Genomic DNA, 25,168 nt, shown 5'->3' with positions numbered 1-25,168 from the left:
TATGGGTACAGGGTAGGTATGAGATTCAGATAATTTGCTAGCATGGAGGGTGAACACCAACACTGGGCTGAATGACCTGTTATACTTATGTATATATTTCTATAAGTCTGCAGAAGCTATGCTGAATCTGTACAATGCACTGGTTAGATCTTGGAGCATTGTGTATAGTTCTGGTCTATAATAGGCATGTGGAAGCATCAGAGGATGCAGAAATGAGCAACAAGAATGTTCGATTATTTTGAGGGAGAGGGGATGATCTGGGAAAGGTTAAACTTTTTTAATCTCTACAACCTAGAGAAGAGGAAACAAAATTTATGGCTTAGATTGTTTAATCCTGACTGAGTTTGCCTAATTTTCAAGTGATGAACAGTGATTTATAAACCAACATGAGGGAAAATAAACTTGGAACAGTTAGCCATATGAACTTCACTCACAGGCTGGCAAATGTCCATTAGACTGCCTGGCTGTGTTGCGCACATAGACATTGGCCATTCAAACAGTTGTCACTAGACTGCAGAAGCTTATACTAGTGGGATGAGCAATGGTGGCTTAATCGACCACCTTGAAGTAATTTTCTAAACATTCCAGGAATCATAAAATGGCCTCTGCCCGTGCTGTAACCATTCAGCCCATTGTTTGTGTGCCAGCTCTTTGAAAGAGCTATCCAGTTAGTCCCACTCCCTTGTCCTTTCCCCATAGCCCTGCAAATTTTTCCCTTCAAGTATTTATCCATTCCCTTTTGAAAGTTACTATTGAATCTGCTTCTTACCACCCTTTCAGGCAGTGCATGCCAGATCATAATTTGCTGTGGGGGGGAAAACATTCTCCATCTCTCCTCTGGTTCTTTCGCCAATCACCTTAAATCTGTGTCCTCTGGTCACCAACCCTGCTGCTACTGGAAACCGTTTCTCCTTAAGTTCTTTATCTAAACCCTTATCTAAATCTCCCTTTAACCTCTAGTGAGAACAACCCCAGCTTTTCCTGTGTCTCCACATAACTGAAGTCTCTCATCCCTGGTACCATTTGGCCAGCTCTTCTGCACCCTGTCTAAGGCCTTGACATCCTTCCTAAAGTGTGGTGCTCAGAATTGGACAGTGTTCCAACTGGGGCCTAACCAGTGATTTATAAAAGTTTAACTTGGCTCTTTTTTTATACTGTATCTGTTTATAAAGCCAAGGATCTTGATGCTTTTTTAACAGCCTTCTCAACTTGACTTGCTCCCTTGAAAGATTTGTGTACATACACCCCCAGGTCTCTGTTCCTGCATCCTTTTTAAAATTGTACCATTTAGTTTATATTGCCTCTCCTTCCTACCAAAAATGCACCACTGTGCACTTCTGTTAAATTGCATGTGCTTTGTGTCTGACCATTTCACCAGTCTGCATCCTCCTGAAGTATATTACTATCCTCCTCACCTTAGCTTTTATTGTAATAATTTTCCAACTCTAAGGTTAAGCGTCTGCATTCTGTTAATCCTTAATGTTCAAAAATGTGCTGTTTTTTGAATGCTTCCAAACCATTGGTGAAATGCCGCCCAAGAATTTAAATGTTTTTCCCCAGCATTGTGTGGTTTTGCTCCCGTTCCATGGAGTAGTGGATTGCCTAATGTGTTTGGAGGTTAATTTTAATCATGCTGAAACATGAATTGACTTTAAAACCTTGAGTGAAGTTCATGGTTTTTTCAGGTGTAGAATGTAACGGTGGCGTTCAAGCGGCGGATATATCCACCGTTTCTGCAACAGAAGCTGACCAAGAAGTTCCTCGGGAAACCGTTCTACCTGAACCAACACCAGGGGATTTTGACTTCAATGAGTTCTTCAACATGGAGAAGAGTGTACCTGGACTGGCATCGGTAAGAGGACACTTCTGGTGTTGGGTGGAAAAAGTGCAATGATATTTCAATCCACCAGGAGTAAACCCCTGTCGTTGGTCATGATCTTTCCCTTGAATCCATAATCTAATACTTGGGTTTTTGTGGTGATGCAGTTCACACCATCTTGTACATTGCCATCTCCAAATCTTACAATCATAGCAAATATTGATTCCCATTGGTATTTAACTTTTGTTTCCCTCTCCACTTCACTCCCTGATGGCGTATCTATTGACTTCCCAGCATTGTTCAACCCAGTGCAATGGCTGTACCTAGCATTGAGTAAGAATTGGAATTTGTTGCTGAGTGGTGTGGAGGGTGCTTTGAGGCAATGGAAGGTCATCTGAATGCGGAAGCTACACAGAGCTGTTGAAATTAGTCTTCAAGACGTTGTTTGTGATTGGGGGTAGGTACTAGTTTGCAAAATTTACTAACTAGTGATGTGGTCTGTTACACTGACATCAATTGAACCAACTGTGCATTCAGATTACTTATCAAAAGGCTCTAATTGGTCCTAGCCACGCTTCACTTAATTTCTGCCCCCTTTCATAAGAACATATGAAATAGGCCATATGACCCCTTGAGCTTGCCCTGCCATTCAATAAGATCATGGCTGATCTTCTACCTCTGCCACTTTCCTGCATAATCCCTTGATTCCTCTAGTCCAAAAATCTCTCTCCGTCTTGAATATACTCAATGACTCAGCATCTGCAGCCCTCTGGGGTAGAGAATTACAAAGATTCGCAATCCTCTGAAGACCCAGCAATGGCAGTGTTTGTTGCTGATTCTGTTCTCCTGCTTACCACCCCCTGCCATATGAATGTTCCAGCCTTGACTTGGTGGCTTTATTTATCATTGCAATGGTATTTGGTTATTTGTCGTATTGTGGGTGGTTATGTATCTACCAAGGAGCACCCATTCATGTCCAGCTTGGAGTGGTAACTTAATGTGCAATGTCATTATAAATGGCAATTGGATTTGTCAAAACAGATCTCTAGGCCTGTAAAATGCCTAGAAGACCCAACTCAAAGATGTTGGATGTAGGTACTGGTGAGGATGTTGCACAGTAAATATCCACTGAGTACACATGGTGCGTTTAAGGTGGTGGGTATTCCCAGTATGCAAGATTTAACCTATGCTGCTATTTGTAACGAGTATTGCAGCCTTCTGTTATAAGTGAACAGGACTATCCATGTTGCTGATTGAGTGTTTCATTGTTTTGATTACCAAATTCTAGCTGGATTGCTAACACAGTATCCTATCTCTTTGAACAGACTGGTATTATTTGGAGTCTGAGTTTTGAAAAGGTTTTAACGTAGGATCATATACTTGTCTCCTTTAAAACTACAGAAACATGCTAATTTGCCACATGGTTCAGTAGCTGCATGTAAGGCATTAATAAAGTACACTTTTTTTGTTACAAGTAGCAGGTTTGATGCACAAGGAAGTGTTTCAATGTAATTAACAGTAAACTTAAATCCAAGTAAATTTACTTTTTGATTGTGCTGTGGCAACTAGGGGTAATAGGTGGCTTGTTCTGACTCCACATTGGGGCTCTGGGGGTGGGAGGGGATGGTTGGGTCACATCACATGGCTGTTAGTATGACTCTAGCTGAAGTTTTTTTTGGGGGAGGAGATGGAAGAGGGATGGGCTGGTTCTGGTCACTTTGCTTCCATGTGCCCCATTCCAAAAGATTAATGTCTTCTTATCTGAGAAATAGCCAAAAGAAAAAGTTGATAAGCTTTTGGCTTTCATTTTCAAACACTCTGGATTTGGGTCCAATGTTGCTGCAGGCTTGATTGGGCTTCCTTCTCCCTCAAAAATCAGCTGCAAGCTCATTTTTGTTACACTGAATTAACTAATCTGGTTTCACCTTTCTCACCCCAATTGCTCAAACTGATCACAGTGCACAACATTTGCTGTACCTGCAATTTTTACCATTCATGCTATTTGTTTATATGGTGCTCCTTGCTTGTCCTGCAAAAATGTCCTCGCATGAGGAAGGTTTTTTGGAGGGTGGGAACATGTGAAGAATTTGTTGAAGGGAGGTAATGGTGAATTAGGGAGACTATTCCAGAGGGCAGCAGTGTCTCCAGTGGTGTGGTGAAAGGAACGGGCAGGGACATGGCTGATGAGCTGGGGGGTGGGAAGAAAGATCAAATAGCGATCTTGGTTTACTGGGGCTGCAGGGATTTGTTGAAGTTGTTGTGCAAGGGCCAACATTTGCTCCTTGGTAGAAAGGACTCTTGTGTGCAGAATTCCACTTCGCTGGTTTGTGAAGGGGGAAACTAGCAAGTGTACAAAACACCAATATTCTGAGGTCATGGTGTGGTTTAGGACTTCAGAAATTTGAGGCATCTGTGTGCTGGTGACAGTCCCTGAAACAGACTGAATTTGGGCTTTAGAAGGCTCAGCTGGTGCATGCTGTGCTTGTACAGCACCTGATTTAGTGAGGGCAGCCGGGAAGGTTTGAGTCTGGCCAGTTGCTGGGGACTGAATGGGATACCTTCAAGTTTTCCCCTGAAGCAAATCCAGGATGTTAGCTAGGCAGTGAAAATAGCAACTGGGACCAAGGATGAAACACCGGGCACAAATTTGATCAAATTTGCCAAGTAGGAGTGGGACTGAAGGAACATGGAAGAGGTGGTGGAGGAGAATGGAGTGGTCAGTTGGTGTCAAATGCTGAGGGAGGTGGGGGGGGGAGCGGGGGAAACAGCAAGTCTGTGACACTGATTTTGACCAGGGTAGTTTTTATGCTTTAGGTGCATAGACAAGTGAGTTAAGGACTCATTCAAGGATCTTAAAGGAAAGACTAGCAATAGGGTGATAGTTGGGGGAAAAAATGGAGCACTTGTGAATCAAGGGGTGGGGCTAATGCCAGATGTTAAGTAGCTGAGCATGGGCTCTAGGTATAACTTGGGTAGTCAGGAACTAGAAGGTTTAGTGAACAGCTGGTGGGATTTGTGAAGGGGATAAGTTTGATGGGTGAAGATATCAAGTGCAGGGAGTTTGAGTTAAGAGGGAGTGGAGCAGGTGGATGTACTCGTGCTGCTTTGGAAAAATGCATGAACTCCTTGTGTTGGGCATTTGGTCAGCTTGGAGGAGAGGATTTGCAGTGCTTTAAGATGTACTGAATTTTCCAGTGAACCTAAAATGTATCTTGGTGTTGAATAAGCTCAACTTATTGTAGGGCTTTTTAAAAAAAAAAAATCCATCCAAGTTTAAGACTATATGATGAGAATCCGTAACGAGGACAATTTTTTTAAAAACTTGGTCCTGGCATGTGGGCATTGCTGGAAAGGCAACATTTATTTGTTTGTTGTTAATTACTTTTGAAGGCCCTTGAATCAACCACATAGTGTGGCATTGGAGTTGCATATAGGCCATTGAAGGTATGACCAGATTCCTTCCCTGAACATTACTGAACCATTTGGATTTGTACAACAATCCGGCAGCTTTCAAGGTCTCTAGTGCCAACCCATGAATTGGCAGGTTTTTTTTTACTTCAGTTTCACAGTTTACCATGGTGGATTTGACCAATACACCTAAATCTATTATGTACTTTCTGTTGAAGCTAAAAGCTGATGCTTTTTGTTCTAACTTTTGTGTATACCTAATGCAATTAAACTGTGCTACAAATGTTAAATGTGTAAATTGGTGGGGAGTGGAAGAGAAGAAAATGTCTCGTAGAAACTTCCTGTGACTTCAGTTGAATGTTGTAACACTTCAAATGTGTGAAGGCCTCATGTGTTTGCATCAACAGAGCCTCCAAGGTAGTGTAGATTATAGAAAGGAATCTAGCACCTTGGCAATAACTGCTTTATTGCATAGAGAAACTTGAAAACCAGAAGACACACTCCGATATATTAGCCAAACTCAGTTGAAGAATTACAATCAACAAACCTTGATAGCTTAGAATTGCATGTTCAGGGTATGTGAATCTTAATTTGGATGCTTCCAATATGCATTTCTAAAACTATCCAATTTATTTCTGACATTTGAACCTAAAATAAATGTTTAACTCTCAGGGTGTTGAACTGGTGCCACAGGTATTGCTGCATCCAGTGCCATTGATACAGGGTTAGCAAGACCACTCCAACTCTGACCTTGAAATATTAATTCTTAGACTCTTAACTGTGATTTGGTGTAATAACAAAGTTAAATATCAAATTAGTAAAATTTAAGTGCTAATAAGCTCAATTGAATGTCTACTTGTTATGCCCATCACTAATTATGAATAGATGTGTAATTAAACTTAAATGGTGTTGCAGTTTTTTTGGGAGGGGGTGATGTCTGTTGCATTAATACTCAAAAGCAGCCAACCCAGCGATGTGGAGATGCAGTCAGAGCAGCCCCAATCCTTCGTATTGGGAAATGGAGTTCAAACGCATCTTCCAAAATTTAGCGCCAAGGGGCTGTGAGATTACGTAAGTTCAAAACTCTTCTATGTAGCTTTCTCATAGCATTTAACTTGATTGTGGTATTAATGTTTTATTCTCTTTTTTTTGATTTTTAACTAGATGATTGAAGAGGTGCTGGGTGAAGGATCTGTCTCATCCAGCCGGTTCAGCCAGTGGTTCTCAAGTAACTTGAGTAGACCAGGCAGTCGATCCAGTAGCTTGCGATCTACCCCACATGAAGAACTTGAAAGACTTGCTGGTAAGAGACTTGTGAATACAAGGTTTTTGTCAGGCCCATGGCAAAAGCACATGGCTTAACTTTATTGGCTGTCTTGGCCAAATCCAAACTGGGATGTGCTGTATAATGGTGGGAATCTGACTTGAGCCAAATCAAATTGTGCAGATTTTGAAAGCTGGGAGCACTTTTAAATCTATACCCCAAGAAAAGGGGATGTAAACAAAATAAGCAGAATGACTTACGGCATGGATCCTAGGAAACAAACTTGTGAAGGGTTTGCTATTGAAGGGTTCATTTGAGCACAAGGTGTGGAAACAATTAAAAGGAAATAAATCTGAACTAGTCTAAAACCAGTAACTGGTAAAATAAGGAACCATAACTATACTGGGGAGTACTTGTACAGCAATAGATTAAAAAGCAAGTGTTTTTAAATCCTGTCTGGTCTAAAAGTAGATAGGTAGAACTCCCAATGATTAGGTGAGCTTTTGAGGGAGGTATTAAGTGGAGTTGGTGCTTGTACTCTTGATTCTAATCAACTAAAGCTCATCAAATTTGCGACCAACAAAGTGGAGAGTAGCAAAAGATTTGCAGAAGCATTTAGATCAAGTATGCAAATGGTAAATTTATAATAAAAATTGCTTTTTTCATATGCCCAATATACAGTGGGATATAATGAGCAGTGTCTTGAACTGGGAGTAATAGACTTGTCACTTGGAATTTAGTGGAATAATGTTTGAGATTGTTTGAATAATGCCAGTGGAGTGCATACTTCCAGGCTTTTGCCAAGGTGTTACAATATGCAAGTCAGATCACACTAGTACTATGTTCAGCTCTGGTCATATTGCAAAAAGAATGTACCAGTGGAGAGGCTGCAAGCAAAACTGTTTATTGGGAATGAGCTATGGCTGAAGCTTGAGCTGTACAGTCTGAATAGGTGGTTGAGGAGTTTGTGGGATTTCTTGTATAGACTAAAAACCTGGAATATTTCACAAGGTTAGTGGAAGCAGAGGACAAAAATTTAGGTTGTTTTCAGCAAATGGGTGATGAATGAATGTGTACTTCATGGTGGATTTTTCCAAAAACATGGTGTTCAAAATGCAGTTGATGGGTGGAAGAGTTGGGTTCAATGACCTTTTGACTGCTTGTTATACAGGTCCAGATTGAATGAGATCTTTGTAGAACCTTAATGTGAAACTGCTTTTGGCAGTGGTTGCGTTTAATTGGGACTTAGGTTTATTCCGTTCCCTTCTACCTAAAGATGCCATATGATTTATCTTGGCATGCTTCATTGTCACTGTGGTGCTAGTTCATCTTGTACATGGTCAGAAAGTGTGCCATAACTGTTGAGAACTGGATCCTTCTCTTGTACATGGGTGCTTTGATTTTATGCAACATCTAATCTGTTTAACTACAATGGTCAGGTTGTAATATTTACAGGTCTAATTCCTCATTTGTCCTTTTTAACCTTGGTGTCCTGCCTTGGTGTCTCAGTTTTAAAGAGGATAATATTCTGGCACTGAGATGTGGAGGATTATTGATGCTTTCCAAAAGTATCCTCTAGTTCAGTATAGAGCAACTAAAACTACATTCTGCAGTTCATTATGCTAGTCCTCACCAAATCCAAATTTAAGTGTCAATCCCTTAATAGTGAATTGTGAAGCATCAAACTAAAACCATAACTTTAAGACTTTGCATAGATGTTTTACAAGCTTTGAGGGTTCTCTGATCCCTTTTCTCTAAGTCTATTGAAGAACCCCTTGTATGAAGCCAGTTTCAAGGAAAAGTAGAATGTTACAAGCGAGGTCGTTGACTAGAGTTCACTTGAATTACTATGGAGAAAAAAGTATCCTAATTCACCCTGCCCCCTCTTTTTGGAGGGGGAGAGGGAGGAACACATTTAACTACCTATCGAATTAATCCAGTACACTCTTTGCTCAGCTTCTAGAATTTGTGCTGAAATTAGCATTTTTCTCCCCGCCCCCCCCCCCCCCCCCCAAACTTGCCCATTTTAAAATTCGCTCATTCAATGCTCACAGAATATGTGCTACCACTTCTGGACTGGAAAATTAAGTTTTAATCAAGATGCAGTTGTCCTGTTTTAGGAGAGTATTTCTCTTTCAGAATTAACACCAGTATAAAGCAGTCGAACTCCACTTAAACATTTGGGTTTATTCACGCCACATGTTCTAGATAGAACTTGTAACTGTTGCAAAGGTATCCTGTTACAAAATATCATCCAGAAAAACTAGGCAAAGATGATGGTGTTCCTAGGACTCATCTAATGGAGTTTACTCAAGTTACTGAGATTTTGATCCCCAGGTGCTGGACTTTGTGAACATTTTGTACCCACTTTGAAGCTTAACCTTTTTAATGCTAGCATTTTTGGTAGCTGCTGTACTAAATCTCATGCATTGGGAAAGATTGAATCTGATCCTCCCTTTAATTTCTCTCAAATATTGAGCCACCTTGCCTGTGGCATGAAGAAGCAAACCTTTGTTTTTCACAGCCCAACTGTAAAAGGAGTTGGGGGAAGGGGGTCAAACTTCACACCATTTTTGCAAAGGACTGAATACAAAATTGCTCTTGTCCTGTTGCCAATGATTCTAGTAAAGCTCAACTGAAGAAATCTGTGGATGAAGTTCAGCTGGTTAAAATGCTAAATGCCAGGTTTAATGTAACTGTAATGGGATTGAAGGGGTAAGCTGGCACTGATTTTTGTTACTTATATTACCACATCACACTTGGGTGCTCCTGATTTTACCATGTTCTAAAAGTGTAGGGCTCAATTCATTGCTAACCAAATTTTCACCTAACATTTGGGCCACCCTGTTAGTGCTGGTGAATGTCAATAGCTGACATAAGTGCTGAATGTGGGTGAGCACTCAACCTGCCATGCAAACAAGTTGTCTCTTTGGTCCACATGGACTTTCCTCCACCAGTAGTTAACAGGTTGAGTTTAAGTTCAGGCAGAAGGTTGTGGGTTCAAGCCCCACTCCAGAACTTGAGCACATAATCTAGACTGATAATTCCAATGCTGTAGTGAGGGAGTGTTGCATTGACAAAAGGTGCCTTTTTTAATCTAACATTAAACTGGACATAAGATCCCATGGCACTATTTTGAAGAGGAGCAGGGAGTTCACCACTGTTCTGGTCAACATTCCCTTCTTGACCATCTCAACCACAAACACAGGTTATCTGGTCACTCACTTTTGGGACCATGTTCTCAAGTTGGCTGCCATATTTGCCTAACTGATAAAGCACTTTAGTGTACACTGACCTCATCAGCACAATTTAAACACCAGTTCAAGTCAGTGAGGTGAATGCCACAAAACTGACAGGTCCAGGATATTAAGAACCTACTTTTAAATTGAAGCAGTTCACCAATTTAAGGAAAGAAGGAAGACTTGCATTTATATAGCGCTTGTCGTGACTTCAGATGTCCCAAAGCACTTTACTTCCAATTAAGGACTTTTTTCAACTGTCCGAGCCTTTCAGCTCATTACAGCTAGGTTGCAGGACTTCTGATGCTGCAAAATTCACTGGTGCATGGCAGGTTGTGTTTCACAGCACAGGCAGCAAATGACTGTACGTGCTATTGTTTGACAGTTGCAGTGTTTAGGGAGGAGCAGTATAGGTCAGGAATAGAAATGCTGCAGTTTCTGTTGTGGACACTGACTAGTTTGCCTGCAGCCAGGGACGAAAGTGATAACTTATAAGGCAAACCAGTGATGCCTGTTATCACTCCAATGCTGCTGCCTCCTGAGGTGTTGGAAATGGCTACTATGGGTGGCTCTGTGCTTCCAGAGGTGAGAAGGCCCCACCTTCCTTCCCCTCTTTTCTTCCCCCCCCCCCCCCCCCCCCAACATATTTTTGCAGCATTGCTGCCCTAGCTTTGGCAGTGCTGATGTATAGAGAATCCTCAACTCCTGTTGATTAGATACCTGCCCAACCCACTCTGACTATGCAATACCTCAAGTTGTAATAGATACACTGTGCAGTTTGTATTGTTAAACGTGCTGTATTTGTGTTCGAGTTTTGAATTAGTCTGTGGATAGGTAAACCTTTTTGTCCTTGGAAAGAACCCTAAGCATTCTTCTTGCTTTGGACAGGTCTGGAGCAGAGGATCCCAACACCTGTTTCACAGCTCGGGAACTACTTTGCTCCCATTCAGTCGAGAGAAGATAATAAGGAGGTTAATAAAAAAGTTGATATTCTAGAGATATTGCGAAAAGCAAATGTGGATGTGAAACCACTGCTGTCCAGTCTCACTGCCAACAAGGAGAAACTAAAGGAGAGTTGTACGTGTCTATTTTTGTACTTGATTCTTAGTTGTGACAATTTTAATGGTTGCATTAAGGCAGTCACTTAAACCGACCCAGTGGCTCTTCATAACTGTTTTGAATTTGAGTTGCCAACCACACCTTCCAAAAATGAGCTGATTAGTTATCTGTTGCTTTCTTGAAGATGGTATCTGTGAAAAGACCTCTTGGTACTCCTGCTGAGTTGTGTTGTGGAGATATTTTGGCTCGTTTGTCAATGCAATACACTTTACAGGCAGTTTCAGTGATCATGCAAAGACACTGGGTCTGTTTTTGCAGCCAGTTATTGAAGCCTTTTCTGGCAAATGTTTCTATTGCTTTGTAGTGTTTTGTGGAAACCTTTTGAGAATCATGAAAATGCCAAGCTTCTAGTAGCTATTGGGATAAGCGTCCACCTAAAGTAGGTTGTGACTTATTCAAAAGCTCTCTTGTATCCAAAGACTTTAGCATGGCCTACAGTTTAGCCATCCCTTGTGATCGCTAATATAGGTGTACATATTTTCATTAGTTTGAATGTGCTAACTGAAGCCAAATGCATTGTGAATAGACTTGACTACAAATCAGAATATGAATGATCCTGGAAAAATGTGGTGGGGTAGAACAAGCTAATTGTAAGAATAAACTGCCTAACAAGGTTTTAAAAATCAGTGCGGAAAATCAGAAATAACTACTCCTGTCGGTTATAGTGGAAAGAAGTCTTGACAACTCAAACTTGTCTCCCTATTTAAGGTTATGTCCAGCATTGGTTCTTTTGGACATTTTGTTTTGAATAAGATTGAAGTGAAAATTTGTGGCCTTTTCAGGATTCACAGACTTTTTGTCTGTTTTGGCACTCATATTTGTGAAAATTGCATGTTTCTATTGTAGCATGAACTGAGGTGTCCACCCTCTAACTCAAACGATTGATTTAAATTGCTACAAATGTTAACACAAAGTTGTCTCTAGATGTATGTGTATAATCATCTTTTTCTGCTTTACAGCACAGACTGGAGTGGTGTTGTCTGTAGAGGAGGTGGAGGCAGGGCTAAAAGGTCTCAAAGTGGAACCAGAAAGGAAGCTTGCCACCCCATTCATGGTGGAACATCTAGAACAGGCTTTGACTGCGTCGTCAGGCCCCAAACCAGTACAAAAGAGAGACACTGATATGACTGCTTTCAATAAACTGGTTAACAGTATGAAGGCAAGTGGGACTCTGCCTTCGCAACCAAAACCCCCTGTAAGTAGAAGCTTGACTGTAGATCCAAGTCTTTGAATTGAAGATCTTGGTTTTTGTAGTGGTTATGTATTTCATAGTTCATGTAGTGATGGGCATAATGAAAGGTTGATATCTTAGTAGAAAAATTGAACAGAACCTCACTATTTGAGTTGTGGCTATGAACCCTCAACACTGGGCTGGGTTATTGCTTTTAAGCTAACTTTAGGTCTGACTCTAACCTGGCATCTGTGACATTGAACTTATTAGCCAGTACCATTTTTTTGTTCCTTTTTTGGTTTTGCAATATTTGAACAGTCACTGTCTAGTGTTAACCAAATGTTTTCTTAAATGTCTCTTCATACTAAAGGCATAACAATATTTGAATATTGTGACAAGAAATGCAAGGTCACTGTGAAAACCAAAATAATATGGAAACTATTTAAATCATTGCTTCCTGGTGACTTGTATATACATGTTTTTTTTAGTAAGACCCAGGTGTTGTGAATTCATCTGTTGAAACTAGTTCAGATTAGAATGGGGCTCAGAACAGCAGGTGTTCTTTGAAATGTCAGGCCTTAGTTGCAAGCCTGTTACTTTTGCAATGAGATTCAGCTGTGAAGATACTTTTGACCCAATTCAGATGGGTGATCTTTCTGGAGTTCTGTTTGAGACTGTTCAAGGTGATGGATAGCTGATTTTCTAACTCTGATCACTGAATCTGATTACTAAATAGTAACTATGTTCTGTAACTCATTGAGGTGCATAGTTGAAGAATGTCTCTGAAGATAGACTTTTAAATGTTCAGAGGCATTCACTAATTTACCAAGTTGGGCAATGAATTTGTTCACACTTGTATTGAAGGTCAAATTGAAATAGGCTGTAGTTGGATCAAAAATGTACTGTAACATGGCAAATGTATGAGTGGAAAAAATTGGCATAAACCAACCTCTTTGACATCAGCACCACTTTTAGCTGGAACTCTATAATCATACTTTGATGTCCTGGACTCCTGCTATTGGAACTGCACAGTATGCCTTGGCTTCCATAATTCTGCTCTACCACTCCGAGTTTAAAGTAACCTGTTCCAGCCTAGGTGACCATGCTTGTCTTAACTACTGGGCTTCAGGACTACGCCAATGCACTCCTGGCTTCTCACTTTAGTCTGTTGCTGTTTTGGGTCCTGGATCTGGGCTAAATCCCATTTCTCTACTGGCTCCTGGGCCTTACTGTGACTTCAACTTTTGCTGCTTTCTACTGAGACTGTTCTCTGCTGGACTGCCTCTTTTCCACCACCTGGCTGTGCTTGTGGGCTCAGTTTCTGTGTCTCAGCTGGGACTTTTCACTGGGCTGCTCCCTTGCTGCTGAGTGATCACTGCTTTGCTGTTGTCTGCATGCTTCTGGGACTGCAGTTTCTGCTCCACTCATCCCTCAGAAGTACTCAACCATTTGCTTGCCTGGCTTGGACCAGCTCTTCGAGCTGCTGCTCCAGATTGTGCATGCTCCTTGCTGCTCTGCAGCAGTTCCTCACCAGCTCTTTTATATCCACTGATTCTGTGGATGTGCCCTTTACCCTTCATGTTGTGGTTTCATTCCCACTATGCTGGTCCACCAGGGTGCATAACAGTGGATAAGATGGGCCTTTTTTCCCTGTTGGACCCCAGGATCAACCTCTGCTGGCTCACGGTCATCGCTCTGCTCCTCAGCCCCCTGATTCCACTGGACAACCTCCACCGGCACCTCTGCAGCAGGTTTCCCCCTCGAACAGCTCTTCAATCCATCCCTTTATCAACAGCTGACTGTGTGCCTCTCAGCATTCACCGAAGGGTCTATCAAGACACCCAGTGCTGCTTCCTTACAAGCAGCAACCTATCTTTCTCGTCCATTGTGAGCTGACAACCTCCTTCCTGCCTCACTCACCTTGCCCAATACTGTCCTCTCAGACTCTGCCAATGGATCAACAATCACTGTCCCTCTCTGCAATTCCCTCCCAAATGTCTGTGCTGTCGTGAGTCCCTTAGTATCCACAATCTTGTGGATGTTTGTGTTGACTTTGTAGCTTTGACAAACTTAGCTCATGGGTGGTGACACCTTGCTAGTTACTGAAGCCTCTTACCCTGACTCTGGTTTCTTCCCTGCCACAGTACCCTTGTGACACATCACCAAGTCACACCTTTTTGGTTTCCACCTCCCCTGACTCATTGCACCTTCCCCCTTTTGAGCATTTCGCCCTCATTCCATTTTTAAAAAAATCCTGTCTACTGCCCCGTCCTGTTTGTTCAAGATATCCTTCCTCCGCACTGAGCAGCAACACATTTTTTGTGATGTCAATCTTCAACTTGTCTCTCCTTTTCCTGTCTTCGAAATTCATCGCCCTTCTGTTGTCTTCCCTTCCCCCCCCCCCCCCCCATGGCGCCTCTTTCCATAGTCTTTGTGACTAGGCAATTTGGAACCAAAGAAAAGATACAGCACAGAAGGGGGCCATTCAGCCCATGTTCGTGCTGGCTCAAAGAACAACCAGGTGCCCATTCTAATTCCACCTTCCAGCACCTGGTCTGTAGCCCTGCAGTTTACAGCACTTTAGGTGCAAGTCCAGGTACTTTTCAAGAGTTGAGGGTCCCTGCCTCTTCCACCAATTCAGGCAGCGAATTCCATACACCCACCACCCTCTGGGTAAAAAGGTTTTTCCTAATGTCCCCTCCAATCCTTCCGCCAAGCAGCTTAAATCTATGTCCTCGAGTTCTTGAACTCTCCGCTAGGGGCAACAGGTACTTCCTGTCTACTCTATCTGGGCCCCTCATAATTTTTGACCTGAGCTGCTGACCTTGTATCTATCACACAGACTGCCTAACTTCCACCCTGATCAACACCTGCCTCCACCCTATTTCAGCTCATCTATTACTGAAATCCTCATCCATGCTTTTGTCACCCCCAAATTTCCAATGTGCTCCTGGCCTGCCTCTGTGAACTTCAGCTCATCCAAAACACTACTGTCCAGACCCAATCCCTCAAGTCCTGATCAGCAATCACTCCTACCCTTGCTGATCTGCACTTGACTCCTGGCTCCCCTGCCTCAGATTTTAAATACTTCCCCTTTCTCTCTTCTCTCTCCCTCCCCCCCCACCCACCCCCATAAACTCTTCTCCTTCTATTTCCTCACCATATGCAGCTGTGCCTTCAGTCATCTAGGCCCTGTGTTCTGGAATTGTCTCCCTGAACCCCTCTGCCTGTCCATCCTCAATTCCTTTAAGACCCTTTAAAAACTAACCTTTAGTCACTAATCTTCTGTGGCTTGGCATTCATTTTTTCACATGCCTCCCTGAAGCACCTAGAGGCATCTATATTTAAAGGTAGGTAGTGGTAGTATGCATGCAGAACAATCTTGCAACTTCATGGGAGAACCTTCTGCCCTGGTGATGTAGCCCTTATATTCAGCCCTTTCTCTGATGTGCAGCTGCTTTGTAACTTTAATTTCCTATAAAGATATCCTGCATGGAAGATGTTTTTCCTGCTGAGATACTTTCTTAAAATGTGGCTCCTCATGAATCCACTGTTTGCAACATCTATTGTATTCTATATTTGGAGTGGGAATTTCAATGCACAGAGGATTCAGGATTAGTGGTCTTGAATGTGATGCCTAGTATCAACTTTGGGCATTCCTTTGCTGTGCAGACTGACCATGTAGGTTGTTTAGTTGTATTCTGCCTAGTGTTTCTCTGTGCATTGCCCAAGGCCTCAGTGTTCCACTCCCATTACCTTATGACTTTTTGGTTGTCCCCTATTTATAGTAGGTGAATCTGTGCTGTGGATCTTTGTGCACCCAGGAACTGGGTTGGGACTGTCTTGAGCTGGAGCATGTGACCCTTGTAGCTGGTAGACTTTCATCCCAACTTTCTTGTTATAATTGAAACCTGGGTTGCAGAGATGGGAGGGCAGTGTGCTAAGCCAGTCCAGTTTATTACTGAATGTTGGCTTGTCTTTGCATGTTCTACTTAGGTTGCTGTAAGTGAGCAAAATTGCAATCTGGCCAGAATATAGCTGTAGTTGCAATGTGTTCAAAGTCGTCTTGGATATGTGCTTATCAACATGTAAAAGCTGAGAATCATTCCATTGTCTGGAATTGAAATGCAACCCAATTTCTCATGACTTACTATTTTTGCCACAGTTCATTAATGCTTTTGGTTTTCCTTATGGATATGTCTGACCAGTAATGGGGATGGGGGGAGAATTGTATACAAAATGGAGATTGTGTTTTTTTTTCTCCAGACTTAGTTTTGGAAATTGCTGGCTATTGTGTTGTACAGACTTTCGAATATAATTGGCACTGCTGAAATAGATGCTGTTGCTCAATTTGCAGAATTATTCCTGATTTTTTTTTAAATGAGGCAAAGGTTGTTAATAAGGTTCTTGCCTTTGAGGTATTTGTTGCACTGCTTGGATGCAGAAACACTCTTTCACTAAGCCCTGTGGGGTTTTAACTGTCTCATTCAGCATGCTAAATTCATACTAATTTTTAGAAGTAAAATCAAGCACCATTGCATGTGATGCAGGCAAGCTCTGAACATACATTTCTCAACCACTGTAGTGGCTACAAGGAAGCATGGGGAATTTCAGAATGTGACCACTTCTAAAGTCAGCTGCTGACTTTCCCCTTCTGTGATCTGGCAGTCTTGTTACTCTTCTGTTGGAAATGGTCTGTGGCCCATTCTCGGCCTGGTTTTTAAAGAGTTCCATGTTGTGCATCCGCTTGGATCAAACTTTGCGTTTTTGTACAGGAGGTTCTGCCGCCTCATGTAATGGGGCCTCCATCGCCAGATATTCTAGGTGACCTGCTTGGCAGTCAGAATCATCATGCATCAGCTTTACTAAGTCAGCGAGGCCGCTCCTCCCCGATACCAACATTCCGGCAGCCGTCCCCTTCAGAATTCTTCAGAGTCAAGTCGCCAATCGGTGAGTGTAAAATCCTCAATTTATGATTACAATAGTAGCATCTGAAACCAGTTCAAAGTATTTGTGCCTTTAACAGAGATGACAAAGGTTCTGAAGAACCTACTAATCCAGCTGAGATTAACATTTGTTCTACTCTTGTAACAGTCAATCTGTACTCGGACATAACTTACAAAGTTACTTAGGTATTTAAATGGAATTTGGTGTATAAAACATCTCTAATCTTGTAGGGCTAACATTGAAGATGCTTCAGTATACAGTACTGGAATACCTTCATCTAAGCAAATAAATGTTAACCCCCACTTTGTCTGTAATCCCTTGCTTGAGTTCCTATTTACAATTCAGTAATTGTACTGATCAATTTAAAAGGGCCTTCCATTCTTTGAATTTCTTTTCACTCTGTTCTAGTGAGCACAATTGCCATTAATAGCTTGATAAATAGAGGATACAAGCACAAACTGAGGTTGAAGTGCATCCGAAATGGAAGCTTCCCACAGTAATCATTCCTTAGAATAGATTGAGATCATGTCTTTTCTATAACAACTGGTTAGGGACAAGTAGACTGTCAAATATTCCATGGAACAAAGAACTTCAGAACAAGCTGGTGAATGAGATTTAAGGACAAATCAAGTTACCCATTGGGGTGAAGTTTTGCAGAATTTCTTCAAAATATTTGGAGTAGAGCTTGCCCTAAAAAGCACGTGGTTGGAAAGAAATGAGCTAGAAGCTCAATGGCCTTCTCATTTCCTCTCATGAAGGAGCTAGGTTGTGGGGTCCTTTGCTATCCTGAAGGCAAGTTTTATTCCATACGTGCATTGCAGTTCCTATAATGGCACAGTTGAGATGGGAAAACCTGTTGTGGAAAATTGCAAGTAAATCCATCTCCCTCTGCTGTGTCCCACAGCTCCAACATAAATGTGTCTTGTGGATTTTGTACTTTTGTGAAACTAATTAGACAAGATTTTTTAAAAACTACCTGCTGTCAATACATGAACAGATATGTTCCCCTTCCAATTTTACTTGTTCTGTTTTGTAGGTTATGCTCAAAACGCTCCGCATATGCGAGATCACTTTCAAGGAATGCCATTGCCCAAAAATGTATCTCCTATTCCAGCTCCACAGGTATGAGGAACCTGACTTCAAACTATGGTTTTGTCAATAAGGTTAAATCTCATGGGATCCAAGGTGAGGTAGCCAATTGGATACAAAATTGGCTTGACGACAGAAGACAGAGGGTGGTTGTAGAGGGTTGTTTTTCAAACTGGATGCCTGTGTCCAGCGGTGTGCCTCAGGGATCGGTGCTGGGTCCGCTGTTATTTGTTATTTATATTAATGATTTGGATGAGAATTTAGGAGGCATGGTTAGTAAGTTTGCAGATGACACCAAGATTGGCGGCATTGTGGACAGTGAAGAAGGTTATCTGGGATTGCAACGGGATCTTGATCAATTGGGCCAGTGGGCCGATGAATGGCAGATGGAGTTTAATTTAGATAAATGTGAGGTGATGCATTTTGGTAGATCGAATCGGGCCAGGACCTACTCCGTTAATGGTAGGGCGTTGGGGAGAGTTATAGAACAAAGAGATCTGGGAGTACAGATTCATAGCTCCTTGAAAGTGGAGTCACAGGTGGATAGGGTGGTGAAGAAGGCATTCGGCATGCTTGGTTTCATTGGTCAGAACATTGAATGCAGGAGTTGGGATGTCTTGTTGAAGTTGTACAAGACATTAGTAAGGCCACACTTGGAATACTGTGTACAGTTCTGGTCACCCTATTATAGAAAGGATATTATTAAACTAGAAAGAGTGCAGAAAAGATTTACTAGGATGCTACCGGGACTTGATGGTTTGACTTACAGGGAGAGGTTAGACAGACTGGGACTTTTTTCCCTGGAGAGTAGGAGGTTAAGGGGTGATCTTATAGAAGTCTATAAAATAATGAGGGGCATAGATAAGGTAGATAGTCAAAATCTTTTCCCAAAGGTCGGGGAGTCTATAACGAGGGGGCATAGATTTAAGGTGAGAGGGGAGAGATACAAAAGGGTCCAGAGGGGCAATTTTTTCACTCAAAGGGTGGTGAGTGTCTGGAACGAGCTGCCAGAGGCAGTAGTAGAGGCGGGTACAATTTTGTCTTTTTAAAAAGCATTTGGACAGTTACATGGGTAAGATGGGTATAGAGGGATATGGGCCAAGTGCAGGCAATTGGGACTAGCTTAGTGGTATAAACTGGGCGACATGGACATGTTGGGCCGAAGGGCCTGTTTCCATGTTGTAACTTCTGATTCTATGAAATCTGACTTTTTTTTCTCCAGGAAGTTGACTAATGTTCAAGTGTGTCCAGTCAATGATTCAAAATGTTGCTGGGGACATAATTTGACCAACTTATTGGTGTCCTTACCCTGATAAAATAATGACCAGGTTTTGGTTTGACTTGACTCTTCAAAATTCATTGTGACTTAGGGAGTGCAACAGCCAACTAGCCTATCCTGATGTGATATTGCTGAATTTGTAGTTTTCCTTTTGAATTTTCCATCATAGAAAGTTCTTGACCTCCGAGAATCATCAAATGGTTATAGCACAGAAGGAGGCCATTTTGGCCCATCGGGCCTATGTCTGCTCTTTAAGATCAATCCAGTTAGACCCATTCCCTCTCTGTAGCCCTACAAATTTTTCTAAGTATTTATCCAATTCCTTTTTAAAGTCACGATTGAATCTGCTTCCAGCACCCTTTCAGGCAGTGCATTCCAGATCATAACTACTTGTGTAAAAATGTTTTTCCTCCTGTCGCCTTTGGTTGTTTTGCCAATCACCTTAAATCTGTCTTCTGGTTCTCAATCCTTCCAACAATGAGAACTGTTTCTCTTTCTTTACTTTATCTAAACCCATCATGATTTTGAACACTCAAATCTCCTCTCAACCTTCTCTGCTCTAAGGAGACCAGCCCCAGCTTCTCCAGTCGATCCATGTAACTGAGGTCCCTCATCCCTTGAACCATTCTAGCAAATCTCTTCGGCACCCCCTCTAAGGCCTTCACATCCTTCCTAAAGTGCAGTGCCCAGAATTGGACACAACATTCCAGTTGTGGCCGCACCAGTGTTTTATAAAGGTTCTTCATAACCTCCTTGCATTTGTGCTCTCTGCCTCTAGTTATAAAACCCAGGATCACATATGCTTTTTAACTGCTTTCTCAACCTGCCCTGCCACCTTCAGTGATTTTGTGCACATATATTCCCAGATCTGTTCCTGCACCCCCTTTAGAATTGTACCATTAGTTTATATTGCTGCCTCTCATTCTTCCTACCAAAATGTATCCCTTCACACTTCTGTTAAATTTCATCTGCCATGTGTCTGCCCATTCCACCAGTCTGTATGTCCTTTTGAAGTCTCACGAGCCTCTTCACTGTTTACTACCCTTCCAAGTTCTTTCTGCAGATTTTGAAATTGTGCCCTGTACACCAGTCCAAGTCATTAATATATATCAAGAAAAGCAGGGATCCTAGTACTGACCCCTGGGGAACACCACTGTACACCTTCCTCCAGTACAAAAAACACATTTACCACTACTGTTTCCTGTCACTTAGCCAATTTCATATCCATGCTGCCACTGCCCCATTATTCAATTAAGTTGGATCATGCACTTCCTCCCATGAGGAATAGACTTCAGATTAATAACTGCACATAGGACCTGCATCCATCATTCTGGTCGATTAGCTGATTTTTGTTTTCCCCCCCACCCTTGCTGCACATTCAAACTTGGTTCTTTCAAACCCCCTCCCCAAGGCAAAACTGCCAGACAGGTGCTCCAAAGCATAATGTGACTCCTGATCTTTTACTCCAAATTTGTTGTTGCTTCTGTATGATTGGAAGCAACTAATTGACCTGGCTGAGGAGAGACTCTCGTTACCATTAGTGTGGAACAGTAGGTTGATTTATTAAAGGCCCATAATGAACTACTTTCCACAATGACCAGATAATTTTGCATGATTAGCACTTTGCAAACTAAGATTGAAATATTTAGGTAACTGTTCTGCCTACTTGCAGTAATGAGTTGTCAGTAACTTGTGTAATATGTACATTTCCTTCCAACCTATTTCTGAATCTGGTGGTGTTGTACAAAATTGCTACAATATCTAACCAGCTAAGTTTGGAAGAGATGATCAGTTTTGGTCTATGCTACTAAATGCCACTTTTTTTCCATCCAGTTTGTGACCAGTATTTTAAATACATTCCTGATGTATTCTTCCAGGCTGTTAGTCCGTCCCAACTGGATATGCGACAGGGGGCCATGGAAGGCCTTCCCTTCGCACAGGATTTGCACATGCCAGGTGGGGATGTTTACCAACCCGGATATGGAAAGATGCACTATGACCACAGCAGAGATGGCTATCGGGTCAGGTATGGAATTCAGAATGCACAATTGCTGTGTGATAGCCAGCTGTATGTGAAATCATTAATGCAAAAGATAACCCAAAAAACCTGTGGAAACAATGATCCCCTCGATCTCTAATCTCAGCCCTAAATTTCCTAGTTGGAATTTGTATAAATTCTGCTTTGAGCCACCATATCGATCTGTTTCATGAAGGCTAAACTGAAATGGGCATTTAATTATTGGTCACAAGTGCCATCTTTCACTTGGCATAATTTGAAAGCTGAGTTATTTGCAATCAATATGCAACTCTATTAACCTGCAAGTTCCTTGATATGATTTTAAAAAGTCAGCAAATAGGTTTGTCATCAAATTTCTTAAATTTACATATGATAAATTGGTGAATAGTTAATTATTTGTACATAAGTGGTTCTGCTCAGATGACATGAGGAAAAAATGATTTACCCAATGAGTTATGATCTGGAGTGCACTGCCTGAAAGGGTGGTGGAAGCAGATTCAATAATGGAATTGGATAAATACCTGGAAGGGGAAAAATTTGCAGGGCTGTGGGGAAAGGGTGAGGGGACTAATGAGAGAACTCTTTCAAAGAGCAGGCATGGGATAATAGCTGCCCTCTGTACATCATTCCATGACACTATAATTGAAGTGGTTCCACTTTGTCCTGTGCCTGAAGTATTCCTTGATACTAAGTTTTTTTTTAAATAACTAATTGTCTCGACTGCTGTACCAATTACCACTTTCAGGTAGCAACCTGTATTGGGTCATGTTCTAACAATCTATCCTGGTTCTAGGCCGCAGCGAATTAGCCGATCACCTGGGCCAGCCAGTCAGCACAGACTAAATGCAGCATCGCCATCACAAGCCTCCTCATTTACAAACATGGTAAGAGTTTACAGCTGACTTTTTTCCACTTGGATGCACTGCTGAGATGGGACAAGGTAGATGGAAACAGACTGCTTCCAATGATGAGGGGGTCTGGAACATGGACACAGGCACAAGATATCTAAGATTTAGGACAGAGTGTGAGAAACTTTGTTTTTGGAGGGTTGTGAATCTGTGGAATGAGCTACTAGTTAGTGGTTGAAGCAGAGACCATGTCAACATTCTAATAGGTTGGATAGGTGGTTGAATGAAAAGGAATCAAGGGAAATGGGAACAGGGACACATGGGTATATGACTAATGTGGAAGATGAGCACCAACACAGACTGGGCCAAATGGCCTGTTATTTCTATGTAAAAGAATTGAAGTCCTTGTGACTTTCATTTTTGCCCTTTTTATTTAGCTTTCTCCATCGTTCACCCCTACCTCAGTAATCCGGAAGATGTTTGAAAGCAAAGACAAGGGCAAGGATGGGAAGGAGAACCATCCTGCTAAAGACTGTGCCGAGGATGGACACAACTTAATTGAAGGTATTGGATAGCAGAACACTAATCGCAGTAATTTCTGTTATGAGTTTTATTTTGTTTTTCTTAATTCCCCGCCCCCCCCAAAAAAGCAGACTGCTGAGTGAGTGGGAACTCCAGCTGATGTTCCTTTGCCTAATGCACTAAAGCCAGTTGCTGTGCTTTTACCCCTTGGCTGTCAGTTAACTCAGCACAGACCTGGTACCTTCTGTTTGTGCAAGTTCATGCTGAGTTTATTGGTGCAGCTATCTAACTTCTAAATTATACAATTATCCATCTAATCTGGTCTGGGCATGTTGCCTCTTACCCAGTTTAGATGGATATGAAGCACTCCCAGTCTAGCTTCTCTATAATTGAGTAGACTGACCACACCACTAAATTTGATTTCAGTCTTGGTTCCTTCAACTTCTCTTACCACATATTGGAGCCATGATGTGGAGATGCCGGTGATGGACTGGGGTGGACAAATGTAAGGAATCTTACAACACCAGGTTATAGTCCAACAAATTTATTTTAAAATCACAAGCTTTCGGAGATTATCCCCTTCGTCAGGTGAATGAGTGAAAAGGTTCTCAAATCGCATATCTTATATTAGGCTGGGACACCATCACACCAATCAAAAGGTGTCATTGGTGTTCAGACAGATTAGCCACAGAGAACAGTACGTCCCAGTACACTGAATATACATTGTGTCAAATTACACAGACAGAAAGAGACCCAAATGGCAGAGAGAGAATATTAAAAACAGAACTTTTTCTCCCCCTTGCTGGTGGGGTTACGTGTAGTGTGACATGAACCCAAGATCCCGGTTGAGGCCGTCCTCATGGGTGCGGAACTTGGCTATCAATTAACCCATGAGGACGGCCTCAACCGGGATCTTGGGTTCATGTCACGCTACACGTAACCCCACCAGCAAGGGGGAAAAAAAGTTATCTGTTTTTAATTCTGTCTGTGTAATTGGACACAATGTATATTCAGTGTACTGGGACGTACTGTTCTCTCAGACTAATCTGTCTGAACACCAACGACACCTTTTGATTGGTGTGATGCTGTCCCAGCCTAATATAAGATATGCGATTTGAGAACCTTTTCACTCATTCACCTGACGAAGGGGATAATCTCCGAAAGCTTGTGATTTTAAAATAAATTTGTTGGACTATAAACCTGGTGTTGTAAGATTCCTTGCACATATTGGAGAGCTACAATGTGTTAACTATTGTAGAGATGAGTTTACAGCCAATTATATTTTGTTACTTCACACTACACTATAACTACTCTTGCAGGCCACCTGTCTCCTGGCTCTTCACTGGAAAACGCAGACCGAGGGGCATCTCCAATAGGAGGGACAAGGTCAACCTACCACAGATCTGCTTGTACGACTCCCCAGTTAAACCAGATGCGTTTCACCAAAGACCAAGACTATAGACCCAGGTCCGCAGGAAGGAAAACTCCCACCAGGGCTTCTCCAGTTCCTGGGTCTCCCTTTCCTCGTCCCATTTGTCCTGTACCCCTGATGTCACATGTACCACTTGTGCGTCAGTCACCCCCTCACCTACCACCAGGTGTAGTTCAGAGGATGCTGGCACAGGGCATGTCGCCACAGCAGTTGCATCCAGCACTTCTACACACAGGTGAGTGTCTGAGCAATTTAGTATTTTAATCTTGGATCACAGCTCTTTAGTTCTTGTTCATTGTTATATTTGGGGGGGGGGAATTTTTTCTTCCCCTTGCCACCCCCCTCAAAAAAAAACAGGATAAAGCAGACCTGTGTCGAATATTTGGAGTCTCTGAGCCCAATTCCTGGTGTAAATAAACAGCAAATATAATGTCACTCAGTACCTAAAAATGAAGGTCATTTGGATAGAATGTTTTCAGAACTAGAAATTTTTTTATTCGTTCATGGGATGTGGGCGTCATTGGCAAGGCCAGCATTTATTGCCCATCCCTAATTGCCCTTTGAGAAGGTGGTGAGCTGCCTTCTTGAACCACTGCAGTCCATGTGGTGAAGGTTCTCCCACAGTGCTATTAGGAAGGGAGTTCCAGGATTTTGACCCAGCGACTATGAAGGAACGGTGATATATTTCCAAGTCTGGATGGTGTGTGACTTGGAGGGGAACGTGCAGGTGGTCCCATGTGCCTGCTGCCCTTCTAGGTGGTAGAGGTCACTGGTTTGGGAGGGGCACACTTCAGCCACAGTGTGCCGGTGGTGAAGGGAGAGAGTGGATGGGGTGCCAATCAAGCGGGCTGCTTTGTTCTGGATGGTGTGGAGCTTGTGGTGTTGGAGCTGCACTCATCCAGGCAAGTGTAGAATATTGCATCACACCCCTGACTTGTGCCTTGTAGATGGTGGAAAGGCTTTGGGGAGTCAGGAGGTGAGTCACTCACCACAGAATACCCAGCCTCTGACCTG

General features: G+C 42.2%; 1 protein-coding gene across 3 annotated transcripts in view; it reads left to right on the top strand.

Annotated features, from left to right (window-relative positions):
* eif4enif1 (eukaryotic translation initiation factor 4E nuclear import factor 1) overlaps positions 1-25,168 on the top strand; it is a 65,267-nt gene that overhangs the window by 27,764 nt on the left and 12,335 nt on the right. Inside the window, exons 7-16 of one of the 3 annotated variants that reach the window (XM_068005498.1) lie at positions 1,686-1,852; positions 6,392-6,530; positions 10,619-10,807; positions 11,809-12,044; positions 16,796-16,970; positions 18,004-18,089; positions 21,213-21,361; positions 22,146-22,236; positions 22,638-22,764; positions 24,042-24,389. In XM_068005498.1, coding sequence (XP_067861599.1) covers positions 1,686-1,852; positions 6,392-6,530; positions 10,619-10,807; positions 11,809-12,044; positions 16,796-16,970; positions 18,004-18,089; positions 21,213-21,361; positions 22,146-22,236; positions 22,638-22,764; positions 24,042-24,389 — 1,707 coding nt within the window. The remainder of the gene's footprint in view (positions 1-1,685; positions 1,853-6,391; positions 6,531-10,618; positions 10,808-11,808; positions 12,045-16,795; positions 16,971-18,003; positions 18,090-21,212; positions 21,362-22,145; positions 22,237-22,637; positions 22,765-24,041; positions 24,390-25,168) is intronic. The other 2 variants (XM_068005499.1, XM_068005500.1) reach the window with 2 other exon arrangements.

This window comes from Heptranchias perlo, chromosome 25 (assembly GCF_035084215.1).
Source record: "Heptranchias perlo isolate sHepPer1 chromosome 25, sHepPer1.hap1, whole genome shotgun sequence".
Taxonomy (NCBI): domain Eukaryota; kingdom Metazoa; phylum Chordata; class Chondrichthyes; order Hexanchiformes; family Hexanchidae; genus Heptranchias; species Heptranchias perlo.
This window is presented reverse-complemented; position numbering and strand designations above follow the sequence as displayed.